The sequence below is a fragment of the Lemur catta genome, chromosome 2 (genome assembly GCF_020740605.2).
Source record: "Lemur catta isolate mLemCat1 chromosome 2, mLemCat1.pri, whole genome shotgun sequence".
NCBI classification, from domain to species: Eukaryota; Metazoa; Chordata; class Mammalia; order Primates; family Lemuridae; genus Lemur; species Lemur catta.
This window is the reverse complement of record NC_059129.1, coordinates 141,222,548-141,235,821: the sequence shown is the minus strand read 5'-3', so window position 1 is coordinate 141,235,821 and position 13,274 is coordinate 141,222,548. Positions and strand designations below refer to the sequence as shown.

Genomic DNA, 13,274 nt, shown 5'->3' with positions numbered 1-13,274 from the left:
ATACTGCATGACTTCCGCAGCTAAGTCATAGAAAGCCTTGCAACTTCCACCTTGGCCTCTCAAAACATTTGCTCTGAAGGAAGCCAGCTGCCATGTAAGAAGTCCCATTACCCAGGGACTCGCCTAGGCTAGCCATGTGGAAGGCCACATGGAAAGAAAACAATGCCAGCCAGCCCTCAGCTGTTCTTGCCCCCTCAGCCCAGTTGCCAGGCATGTGAGTGAAGAGCCATTTTGGACACTTGAGACCCAGCAGACAGCATGTGGAGAAGAGCTGGGGGCTCTTACTTTTAGTGCCTCCGCCAAGACAGGACATTTCCAGCCAATTGTGCCACCCCAGCTAAGGCTCCAGATACGATGGGGCACAGATGACCTGTGCCCTGCCTAAATACCTGAACCACAGACTCGTGAGCAATAAAATGGTTGCCATTTCACACCACTATGCTTCTAGGTGGTTTGTTACACAACAACAGATAACCAGAAAACTGCAAATATTATTGGTGACTAACTGTTAAAAAGATGAGTCCAACTTTGACTGCAGTTCCAAAATTAATTGTATGATTCAGAGAAGTCTTTGCTTGTTGCAGTGAGAAAGAAATAAAGTACCAGTTCACATTTCCTTAGAAAGCTTTTATAATAAATCTGACCAACCTGGTTAATTCTAAAAAGCTCCTTAACATTGAGGGATGAATATATTATTAAGAGTCACATGCTAGTTTGAAATACTGGTCCCCCTGACTCAGCCTTGAGGTCACAGCACAGATGTCACTTGTTCCAGAAACCTTCCCAATCTCAGGTCTTCTCAATACCCCTCCTGTGTGCACCCACAGCGGTCTCCATCCCAGCCCTAGCACACGAGGTTGGGCTGCCTGGGATTTGTGCACTCCTCCGAGAGATGGGACCAGTCCTATTCATCATCTAAAACAGTACATGCCTACTGAGTCACTCAACCTGATTCAGCGGAAAGAATGAAGGAGAAATAAGAACAGAGGCAGGAAAAAAGGAATGAGAAGAGAAACTGTGTGAAGAAGGTGGAAGAAAAAAGAGAAAAAGAGGAAAAAAGAAAGGGAGAGAGGAAAGGAGGGATGGATGGACTAGAGAAAGACTTAACAAGGGAAAACTACGGTAGCAGCATATATAGAGAGAAAGAAAAAGCACTAGGAAGAGATACAAGGAAATGTGTAGTCCACGCAGGACGGGTGTAGGTATAGTAGCTATGTGACTTGAGACGATCATTTAACTTAAGACTCAGGGTCTGGAAAACGGGGACACCAATTAATAAGGATATGGAAACAATAGAATTATTTAATCTTGTTTAAGATTTAAAGCAAGAAAAAAAGTAATAAGTATTGGGAAGAAATCTTTAGTTTATAATAATAACTAATGCTTACTGAATGTACAATCCTCACATTGTCAGGCAGATTATCTTACAAATAAAGAAAATGAGACACAGAGGTTGCATAAATAGGAGGTAGCAGAACCAGACCTGGAATCCAGACAACCTGGCAACCAAGTTTGTGCTCCTGTCCACCATGCTATGCTGCTACAGTCTGACAGCAAATAAGTTCTCTATGACTACCATGCCATCACAGCACAAATATTGTATCACCACTGCCCAACATGTGTGCTTCATTCCCATCTTTTCTGGTATTCATGAACAAGAATTCTGGCAAAAAATAATTCACCAAATGGCAAACACATGATATGCATGACTGGGACATTTAAAACTAAAAACCCTGGACATTCTTGAAGCTCAGTTTCCTCAATTGTAAAATAAATACAGGTTGAGTACCCCTTATCTGAAATGCTTGGGGCCAGAAGTGTTTTGGATTTTGGAATATTTGCATTATACTTCCAAGTTAAGCATCACAAATCTGAAAATCTGAAATCCAAAATGCTCCAATGAGCATTTCCTTTGAGTGTCATGTTGGCGCTCAAGAAGTTTTGGATTTTGGACCATTTCGGATTAGGGATACTCAATTTGTATTATGTAAGACCTACGCCTCATTAGGTTGTTACGGTATTTAAAAGATAATTCTTTTGAGGTGCTAAGCACAGTGTTTAGCACACAGTAAGCACTCAGTAATCGTTAGTGGTAACTGTGAATATCCTGCTACAAATGATACAGCAGCCATTTAAATTAATAGGACAGGTTATTCTACGACATAAAAAGTTCAGGCCAGGTGCACTGGCTCACACCTATAATCCTAGCACTTCGGAAGGTTGAGGAGAGAGGATTGCTTAATGCCAGGAGTTTAAGACCAACCTGAGCAATGTAGTGAGACCTTGTCTCTACAAAAAATACAAAAATTAGCTAGGCATGGTAGCGCACGTCTGTAGTACCAGCTACTCAGGAGGCTGAGGCAGGAGGATCACTTGAGCCCAAGAGCTTAAGGTTGCTGTAAACTGTGATGACACCACTGCACTCTAGCACAGGCAACAGAGAGAGACCCTGTCTCAGAAAGAAAAAAAAACTTTAAATGAAAAAAGCAGCCAGTTATAAAATAGTAAACATAGTATGACAACATAAACATACGCAACAAAGAGACTACACGCTCTGCAGTTTGGCTTTTACAGATGGTAAAAGAAGTTATTTTTGTGTGTTATGTTTATGGGTAATCTTTTGCAATAAGAAAAAGAATACATTATTAAGGATTTTGGTGTCCTAGGTCTGCTATAAATCAGAAAGTTTACAAGCATTAGCTTCTTTATCTGAAAAATGGCAGGAACTTAAGTGCTCTGAGATCATTTCCAGCTCTAAGATTCTGTAATTTTATGAAATAAACAATTTTAACAATTGTGGTAGAAAAGAGACAAACTTCTCTCTTCCCTCTATCTCCCACACAGCCCAGAAGGACACCAGGAGCTCAATAAATATCCGGTGACTGGTCGTCTGCCTGATTAGTGAAAGAAGGTAGAGTCAACTCAAGTACTGCCTTCAGATAAAGCTTAACCCCTATTGCTTGTGCTACAAAAAAGTTCAAATTGAGTATCATGAGAACTCAAGCCTTCTGGCTTAAAGAACTTGTTTTAAAACCCTGGGCCTCAGTTTTTCAATCTATAAATTAGGGGAATTGTGCTCTCAACTCCTGTTCTAAAACAGTATGGACCAAAAAGTGAAAAAAAAGAGGATGAGGACATACTATTGGCATCCTCTCACTTTATCACCACAAAGTAAATATCTATTAACTAACATTGACACAGCAGATGCTACTTCACTGATCTCTATCATAGATAAGAAACTTCTGTAGCCATGTGAAAAATTTCCTTGAGAAAATGGACAAGGATTGATTTTCAAGATGACAAATTATAATGGAAAGCTATTGGTTTCCAAAGCGGTACATACAGGCCACAGGTTAGTATCTTAACGCAAATACCGTTTTAAGTAAAAAAAAAAAAAAAAAATCTTCTGTGGGAAAATCATTTGTGGGAAAGAAACTCTTGACTGCTTAGAAAGTCCTCCTTGGCTAAGATTTTCACTCATGCAAATATACAATAAAATCCACTTCTCTTGCCCTCCTTCTTTTTTGAGGACGTGCTCTGACGGGAATGCAGAGTGGACATGCTATCTTACAACCCTGAGAGGTCAATATATTGAAGAAATCTCTAGGGAGAGGAAACTAACCAAAGAAGAAGAACTAACATGGGCTAAAGAAAGGGAGAGATGGGAATGAATGTGAAATCAACAGGAAGAAATTTCTCAGATGAGATGAAGAACGAAATCTGCACCTGGTGCAGTAATAGCTGAACAGATTCCAGGTAGCTATGGGATCTGTTTCAGGACAAGTAGTCAGCTAAAATTAACAGGGAAAGTCTAAAACCATAAAGTTCTAGGCCATTGTGTAGGGCAAAAGGAGGCAGCAGCTCAGCTTCCTTCAATTCATCTACCCAAAAAAAGAACAGATATGACTTACTGAAAGGAGGTGAGAAATAAAAAGAGCGAATACCCTCAGCTTCTAGGAGCAGAGCACTACCTGGGCTTTGGGATCCTAAACAAAAACGTAGAGAACAGATTCTGCCCACGGTTATAAGGTGTGGGGTACCATCTGGTGACTGTACTCACCAAGAAGGAGAGCCCTACACACTAAGGCAGCACCACAAGTCACTGGCAGAGAGCAGAGGTCTCAGGTGGGCTAGGGAATCCAGGGGAAGAAAGCCTGGCTCTGTCTTTCCTAAAATCCTCACTATAACATTTCTAGACAGAATCTAGAAACCTCAGCCTAAGAGATTAAAAAAATAAAAGAAGGCCATCTATCCCATGTAACCAGTAACCATCTTAGATTAGCATGCTGGGAAACATTTGGCCTCTTTCACATCTGCAAATGCCTCATGACGCTGACTGTAACCATTGCTCAGCATAAGCTTTTCTACCTCTGGAGAATTATTTGTCTCCTTTATTAACAACATGGCTAATGGTAATAATTCAAAAATTAAAAAGTAGAATTTAAAAGCAACATTAAAGTCAAATTCAAAATAAAAGGAATTACTAACCTTACTGTAGAAAGGATCAATCAGTAGCTACATGTCATATAAAAATTATGGACCAAAAGTGCCATGTCCTCTCACATACACCTTTTTAAGTATAAGACTCACCTTTCAAATTAGATCGACTGGCAGGCCTCCCTACATTATTCCTCTGGTGTTTGGCTGACAGGCGTTTCATCTGTCGAGGTGTGCTGGGGGGAGAGGTGCCATACAGATTTTCTGTGTTTGTTTCATCTGAGAAGTCCTCTGGATCAGAGTCAGGACTCCTACTAGCTGAATCTCCCAATGTGCACTCTTGCCTACAAAAGACACCAAGAAGAGAAAATACTCAGTAACATATTAACTGAATTCACATTTATCTTACTTATAATTTTGTAAAGAACTTTTTGTAAGACTTTTCTAGGTATATGTCTCTTCAGTATTGTAATCCTTCTCCTCTATTTCACTTGTGAAAACTCCCAAGAACTTTTCTTGCTCTCCAAGGGAGCAATGATTGTGATTGCTGCTGCTCTTACCATGAATTATAAGGAGTATCACATGGGTAGAACAGATACGCTGTCTCTGTTGTTTATGGAACTCTTTCTACCATGAATGAAGTTTAAAACTAAAAACTTATGAATTAAAGAGAAAAATGGCAAAGGACTAGAAGATATTAATCAGACAGAACTAAAAATGTACTTACATGCTAGGTACTGACAAGTTTAACTGATGAGTGGGAAAGTTCCATGCCTTGCTGCTTTCTCTGAAGCACACAGAACAGAAGGTATAGGAACACTTTGCTATGATCCACACACCAAAGCAGAGAGTACAGATAGAGTAGGGTAGGTCAACGTTTCTAAGTTCACTAATAAAAATTCCAGTGCACACATTATGTTTGTATTTAAACCACTGAACCACTTAAACATGGTTAAGACAATAAATTTTGTTATGTGTATTTTAACACAATAAAAAAAATTGGGGGGAAAACCCCACAGTGCACAGTTCAGGTGTGGTATCGGGGAGGACATGGTGGAAAAGAAACAGGAAATCCTTTTTCTTCCCCTTCAAAATGCAAGTTCTCTTTAACTTGTTCTCTGAAAATACTGCCTGCCAATTCTATATCCCCAGACAGCTTCTCAATATTACTACTTTGAAAAAGTTCTATTTCTGCAAAGCTAACAAAATTTAATGATACAAACTGAGAGTAAATACAATTCTAAAACAGCAAACTAGAAGGAATCAACCATGAAACTCTTTCCAAGTATGTATTATCACAGTCTACCTTATTCTGAACCTTCTTTATAAAATATGCTTTATATTTTATAGGCATAACTCCAAATTACATCCAGTATACAACCAGTTTTCTTCCTGGAAATTTATAGCTTGATATAAAATCAAAGCTGTTTCAAAATCACAAGGGAAAAAGAAAAACCACTCTAAAATAAGTGCTACTATTATTATTGAATTAGACTGACAAAACTTCAGAAAAGAAATTATCTTTTGAAAAATAAAAATGGTACAGAATTACACAAATTTACAGTGCTGAAATCTATAAAAAAGATCCCTGACAGATCAAAAACCAATTTTTAAGGACCACATTTTTAAGACCATTCTAGATACTTTATGAGAACACACACATGTTCCCAAACATGTGTACACACAATAAGACACACTAGTTAAATGCTCTGAAAGCTAATTGAAACAAATTAAACCATATGCAAATTTAGAAGTTTTAAATGCTCCTACCTATTCCCTTGGGCTAACTACATTTATTAAGTCTCATAAAGCCATACAACACACAGTATAACGTACAGATTAACTTGAAATTTCTTATATCTATTTCTTCTATGCTCACGGTGTAATACTTGCTTCTTCTGATTAAAGCACATGGCTATAAATGCCAAGGTCATTTATTTCTTTTCTATGTGTTTCAGTGGCTAATGGCACAGGCTTTGGAATGGTTAACAGCACAGGCTTTGTGGTGTGATGGCCCTACGTTCAAATCTTACTGTATTGACTACTAGCTGTGTGGGCCTTGAACAAATTATTTAAAATCTCTCCACTGAACATTTACAAAATAACGATAATGAACACTTAGACTCCATTCCTGTAAGGATTAAACCCGACTCACCATCCACTGAGAGAACCTGAGTTCTTTGCTCATCTGCTTCACCTTAAGAGAGAAGCCCACCTTGAGTTCAGCATGGTACAGGCCTGGAAACCATTTTAACACTTTTTTTTTTCCTTTTTTGAGACAGGGTCTTGCTCTGTTGCCCAGTGGCATCATCATAGCTCACTGCAACCTCAAACTCCTGGGCTCAAGCGATCCTCCTGCCTCAGCCTCCCCAGTAGCTGGGACTATGGGCTTTGCACCAACACATGGCTAATTTTTTCTATTTTTCATAGAGACTGATCTTGCTCTAGGCTCAGGCTGGTCTTGAACTGCTGAGCTCAAGCTATCTTCCAGCCACGGCCTCCCAGAATGCTAGCATTACAGGTGTGAGCCACCTCACCTGGCCCCATTTGAACATTTTTAGCGTCTTTTAAATTCTTTCAAACTCAGTATTACAAGGTTTCTGTTTTTATTTCATTTCCTCACTCAAATACTTAAAGTGAATGGTAAGGAAGGACTTTGTACTTTATTACTTTACTATCTCCAAGGATGTCCAGCATAGTGGTCACAGACACTCAGTGCTTTTCCACAATAATGCATTTCATATATTAGAATGGTCATCGCTAGGAAACTATGGCACAAACATTTAGTCAGTTAAATACATCAAAGCCAGACAGCAGGGAATACCAGGATAAACAGAAAAATGGAGTCAGATATGAAACAGCAAACAAAAACTCTTTCAGAACACATCCTCTGCAGTAAGTAGGATATGAACTCAGTAGCTAAGGCCACGTCCCAGCCTTCCTGCATGGGTGAAGCATTCATTATTGAATCTTTCTAAGACTCATAAGAACAATAATTTAGAAATTTGAAGGTCTACCTTCTGAAATATTACAGAAAATTCAGTGAAGATTTTTTTAATTAAACAAAATAATGGAAATAAAGGGCTATGCAAAATATAAAGTGGTCTGTTTTACTAGTATCCAGCAGTATTGCATGGTTGAATAAATTAATATAATACAAAGTAAAAGCAGAAGAGGATTTTTCTGAAGAGGAACTGACAATGTCAAATTCAAGTGATCCAAATGGCAAGCCCCCTGACTGAAGACAGAGTCATAATCTAAAAAGACAAGCAGAGCTGATTTTTTAAAATAAATAAATAGGTATCCTTGTCTGACCTGTATATCGTGGAAATCAATCCTGTGCTTTAGCACATGAACACAGTCTAGGAAAGCACATATAATAAACCGGTTAACTTTTATGAAGACTTTAACTTAAGGAAGCAGAAAAAGATTATTTGTGTTGTGATGTCCTCCAACTGTGGACAAGTTATTTCTTCACACATGGAAAATTAATTTGGCTGTACTCCCCAAATAAAAGTAGAAGAATAAATCCTTGTAATAATTCTACAGAAGCTGACAAACCCTTGTTTTCCAAGCTGTATCTATTACAAAACAAAAAGTCACCTACCTTAGTCTTTATTTCTTCACATGGACAAAATAAACTACTGACTTCAAAGTTTTTCCAAATTATACAATTATTCTAACAGGAAACACTTAAAAATCACATTGAAATGAAGATAAATACTGTCATAAGCAATATATTAAAATAAGACAAAAGATGATACATTTCACCCTTCCTTGTTCATTATGCATCACAGAAAAGGAGTTAGGAAAAATGTCATGTGGTACTATCAGTTACTATATTTATCACTTATAATTAAAATGAATTTTAGGACAGGCATTACACAAAGGTGAAGCTATGCATTTAATACTTTCTTAGAATTTACTTAGTCAAAATGGTATTCACACTTGTTGGAAATGATACTAGTTTACATTCCATCCAAGTAACTTAGTAACTTAACTACACGTCAGAATAAAATTCAACATTATTTAAAGGAATGTTTTTTAAGTCTAGCACTCAGTAAATAAAATTCACAATGTCTGCCACCCTATCAAAGAAAAATAGGGCCCAAACCAGAAGAAAAACCAATAGACCAAAAATGACTCAAACGGAACTTAGAGATGAAATAATATTTTTATCTGAAATAAAAAATACCCTGGAAGTGTTTAACAGATTAGATACAGTGGTGAAAAAAATCAGTGAACTTGAAGACACAGCAACAGAAAGTAACCAAAATGAATCAGAGAGAAAAAGATTGGAGGGAAAAAGAATAAAGCACTAGTACCATGTGTGACAACAACAAGCAGTCTAACATGTGTTACTGGAACCCAAAACTAGAAAGGAGAAGCACAGAAAAAAAATCTTTGAAGGCCTGAAAAATTTTTCAAATCTGAAGAAAACCATGAGCTCACAGATCCAACAAGATCCCCAAGCAGCAGAACTATAAAGAAAACTGCCAGTTTTTTTCTTACACACATCATAACCAAATTGCTGAAAATCAGTGATGAAGAGAAAAATGTGAAAACCAGCCAGAGAAAAACCATTTAGTTTGGGAGTCTTAGAAGTACTATATGATGGGGGGAAAGATATCAAGCAAAAGTTTATTCATTTTTCTTAAAAAAAAAAATTTATGCACAAAATCTAGAAAAATACTACTGGTAAGTTCAAAAGAACTTACATCATTTCAATTAACTAACCATAAGCATCCAAAACCTCATTTTGTAATAGTTCATGTGAGATGAGCTAATGTGGTCAGTTGACCAGTTCAGAATGTTTACATGGATACCAATTATTTTGGATGAGGAAAGTAGTGCAAGGTCTACATCAGCTGCCCCTGAACATTTGCCTTACTTGTGTTTAAAAACATAAAAATGTGAAATGTCTTTCTGTTACTAAACCTCAGACAGTCACATAAAACAATGCTTCACTCTTTTAATATAAAACCCTGCTAAAGTGAATACACTTTACACTATCTCTGGTCCAAGAAAAGTCAGTCTAACCCAACCCAAGGGAGTTTGGTATAGTTTTTAAGGAAAAAATGTGTGAAAAGGAAACAAGACAAAAATTCAAGTAACCTGGGGTTAAACAGTTCTGCTCTGGACATTAGGTAAACCACAATGGTGCCTGAAATAGCTCATCTGTAAAATTGCGAAGTTGGATAAGATGAGTTCAAAAACATCTGTGGTTCTGCAAAAGCCCTAAAAATTTTTTTAACTTCAATAAAAGTTCTTTAAGCAATGTCCTTAGAAATAGAAGGGTATTTTATTCACATATGAAGTACAGTACTCATCTGTGTGAGGGTTTCTCATCCACCACCACCTCCACCTCCCCATTAATCTATACCGTATTATGTAATAGTTAAAGGGAGATTTCTGCTATTGGGGGAAAGTGGAGCGGGATGTGGGCAAATTGAGTAGATTTTCTAGGTTTAAGAATTTGTATAGCTTGCTTTGCCTGCAGTATAAAACAAAGGAAGCTAACTTAAGTTTGAGGCTGCACGGCTAGTTCACATTACAAGAGCCAATTTATTAATAAGCTTGTTAATCTTTATTATCAGCTAAGCTCCAAGTGAACGTCAAACTTCAAGCTTATCCAACCCATATTATTAAATTTCTGCATTGATTCAGAGCACAGGTCTTTACAAACCTAACTTGATTATTTTTCAGGACGGACACTCTTTTTTTTTTTTTAACTAAAATTCATTTTTAAAAAGTAGATTAAAAAATAGATTTCCTATGAAAATAAATAAGCAACTATCTCAACTATAATTGAAGAGCATGAGCTTGTTTGTCTTATCACAGTTTCACCAGTGTCTAAAACAGTGCCTGGTGCAGACGATGGAATCAAAACTACTTGTTAATTGAAAAAACAAATCAAGTTAAATGGTTTTATCTTTGATATGCTAGGTTTAGTTGTTATTTAAATTTTATTAAGATACAATATTTCATTATCCATTCATATTATAACTGTGATTATGATAATCACAATTCATTATACTTTAGAATATATTTTTATAAGGCTACAAGAATTAAAGATTGTTGATTTCTGACAACATTGTTGTTTAAGTGATACTCCAACCCTGGGTGCGAAGATTACTATCTATTAACCAAAATAATAGCAATGAGGTATGGTGTTGGTGATATGGTTTCAGAATGAGATTAACATGGACTGAATCCCCTATTGCCCTCATAATTATTAGTAAGAATACAAGTTTTAACCAAACTAATATGTTTTCTTGCAAACACTTTAATTTAAAAGTCTTATCCAATGCCACTAAAACTTATGGTTCGTCAGTGAATTAAATATATATTAGAAGCATTAAAAATGAAATATATAAAAAACTGAAATATATTATAGTGACTGTTACTTTGGTGACCCTTGATGAACCTGGCCTCCTGGTAGTCACACCCTTGTATAATCACCTCCTCTTGAATTTGGGAAGACCCTGTGACTGCTTTAACCAATGGAATGTAGCAAAAATGACACTGGGCCAGCTTTGGGCCTAAGCCTTAAGAAGGCCACCTTTGTACTCCCATCCTGTGAGAAGCCCAACCTAGCTATGTGGAGAGGCTGCACTAAAGAGAAGCTTGCAAGGTCAAAGTCTAGCTGAGCCTCTAGCTGATGGCCAGCACCAACTTGCTAGCCCTGTGAGGGAGGTGAGTGAGGCTATTTTGGATCTTCCAGTTGTCCCCATTCTGCAGCCAACACCACAAGCAGCGAAAAAACCACTTAACACCATGACAGGTAATAAGTGGTTTTTATTTTAAGCCATTAAGCATTGGTATGGTTTATTAAACTGTAAGAGATAACTGGCACACATACAAACCTTCAATTTTATTTTTACTTTAAATCCACGGTGGGTTTTAATCAATTACTATTCTGATTAAGGCCATAGCCTTTGTCTTTTAGTGTGGGTCCACTGATAGAAGTTAAAAAGAGTCAAGTTCATGGCATATCAGATAACGCACAATCTCTACTTTCTATTTCTTGAAAAAGAACAAGAATTTAAAGACTTTTGTGAAGGAATTTTTCTGGATGTTCACGATTTTCTCTTCCTAAACTTTAACAGTTCTTTCCAATAACTATTTTTTTTTTTTTATGAGACAGAGTCTTGCTCTCATGCTATGTCACCCAGGCTAGAGTGCGGTTGCATCATTATAGCTCAAACTCCTCGGCTCATGCAATTCTCCTGCCTCAGCCTCCCCAGCAGCTAGGACTATAGGCGTTGCCCCTATGCCCAGCTAATTTTTCTATTTTTTGTAGAAACAGTGCCTCGCTCTTGTTCAGGTTGGTCTCTAACTCCTGACCTCAAGCAATCCTCCTGCCTCAGCCTCCCAGAGTGCTAGGATTACAGGCATAAGCCACCATGCCCAGCCTCCTAAAACTATTTTGATGGCAATTTTTTCACATGTGACTCACCTATACCGAGACTTTGCAAAGCATTCCGAATTATGTACAAACTACAATTCTCTTGTGTACTCACGTTTTATAGATTTGTATAATAGTCTACTAAATTATGCAATTACAATTAAAAAGTAAAATAGATCTTAATAGATTTAGGAATAAACCAAGAACCCTCGATAAGTACACAGAGTTCAACTGGTGGGAAGAGAAAATCACAGGCATTCTACAGAGCTGTCTATCAGCCATAAGCATTTGTGATGCTGTGAACATCATTTGGTATGTTTTATAGAAGAAATGGCCAGAAATGAATGGTCTTGGAAAGGTAGATGAGTGAATGAGGCCTGCCTGACTTTTATCTTCTAGCATAAATATTTTTGTTCCACTCACAGATGTACACAAAGTATATCTTATCAGTCCTGAACTAAGCATAACAAAAAAGAATGCATAAAGATAGAAAACAAATACATATAAAGAGACATACCACCCCATTTGGAGAAATTTTACTCAATCTTAGAAAGAAAAGTAATTACAGGCTGTTTAAAAATATTTTCAGATGAAGGCTTTCAGCAAATAAACTCTTTAAAAAACATAAAAACACAATATAGTAAAATGCTTTAAAGACTTCATACTAAGCTTTCACTTCCGTTTAACGACAAAGACTCTGGAAAACAATAGAACAAAAAATAGAAAAAGAGAACCTTTGGGCATTTAGACACATAACATTTCATGTTATACGTGAAAAGACAAATGTAATTATTTCTGTTATTTTAGCAATTTTGCCCAAATAGTTGACGACTTAAAAACGGGACAAAGAATAAGATATTTTTCAGGTGTGCTTTCTTATCTTTTACCAGATCTATTAATAATACCTCAAAAAAAGGTGTATATACATATAAATATGTAATATATATATGTGTGTATATATATATATCTTCATTTAAGGTTTTGAGAATGAATACCAGATCATGCGTGTACAGATTAGCAAGAAGAAAATCAAAACTGCATGAAAAGCCTCCTCAGACGCGCCTGACTGTATAGGGGCAGTGCAGCAGGGCACACAGGTGGGAGCATGTCCCTGAACTACAAGAAGGGAAAACAACCATTGCATCAGTATTACTGTGGACACATCCTACAATGAAATGCCAATCAAATAATATTCAAAGGAAAGAAACATAAAATAAAAGTGATGATTCATTCAAACGGTTGTTTTAGGCTTAAAAGAGAACTATGGGGTAAGGCAGGGAAATTTGGAAGATAAAAAACTATGTCAAAGCCAGGAGGAAAAACAAACAAAGGGGCTTATGCCAAAGACAAAACATTAAAAGTTTAAAGACAAGCAAAATGTTTAAACCTTTAACTAAAGGTAGCAAAAAGAATGAATTATGATCTCCTT

The 13,274-nt window shown here is 36.9% G+C and overlaps 1 protein-coding gene across 7 annotated transcripts in view; it reads right to left on the bottom strand.

The window, feature by feature from the left end:
• Positions 1-13,274, bottom strand: part of MAP3K4 (mitogen-activated protein kinase kinase kinase 4) — a 107,631-nt gene that overhangs the window by 68,740 nt on the left and 25,617 nt on the right. For all 7 annotated transcript variants that reach the window (XM_045544698.1, XM_045544695.1, XM_045544696.1 and 4 more), the window contains exon 2: positions 4,591-4,781. In XM_045544698.1, the coding sequence (XP_045400654.1) occupies positions 4,591-4,781 (191 nt within the window). The remainder of the gene's footprint in view (positions 1-4,590; positions 4,782-13,274) is intronic.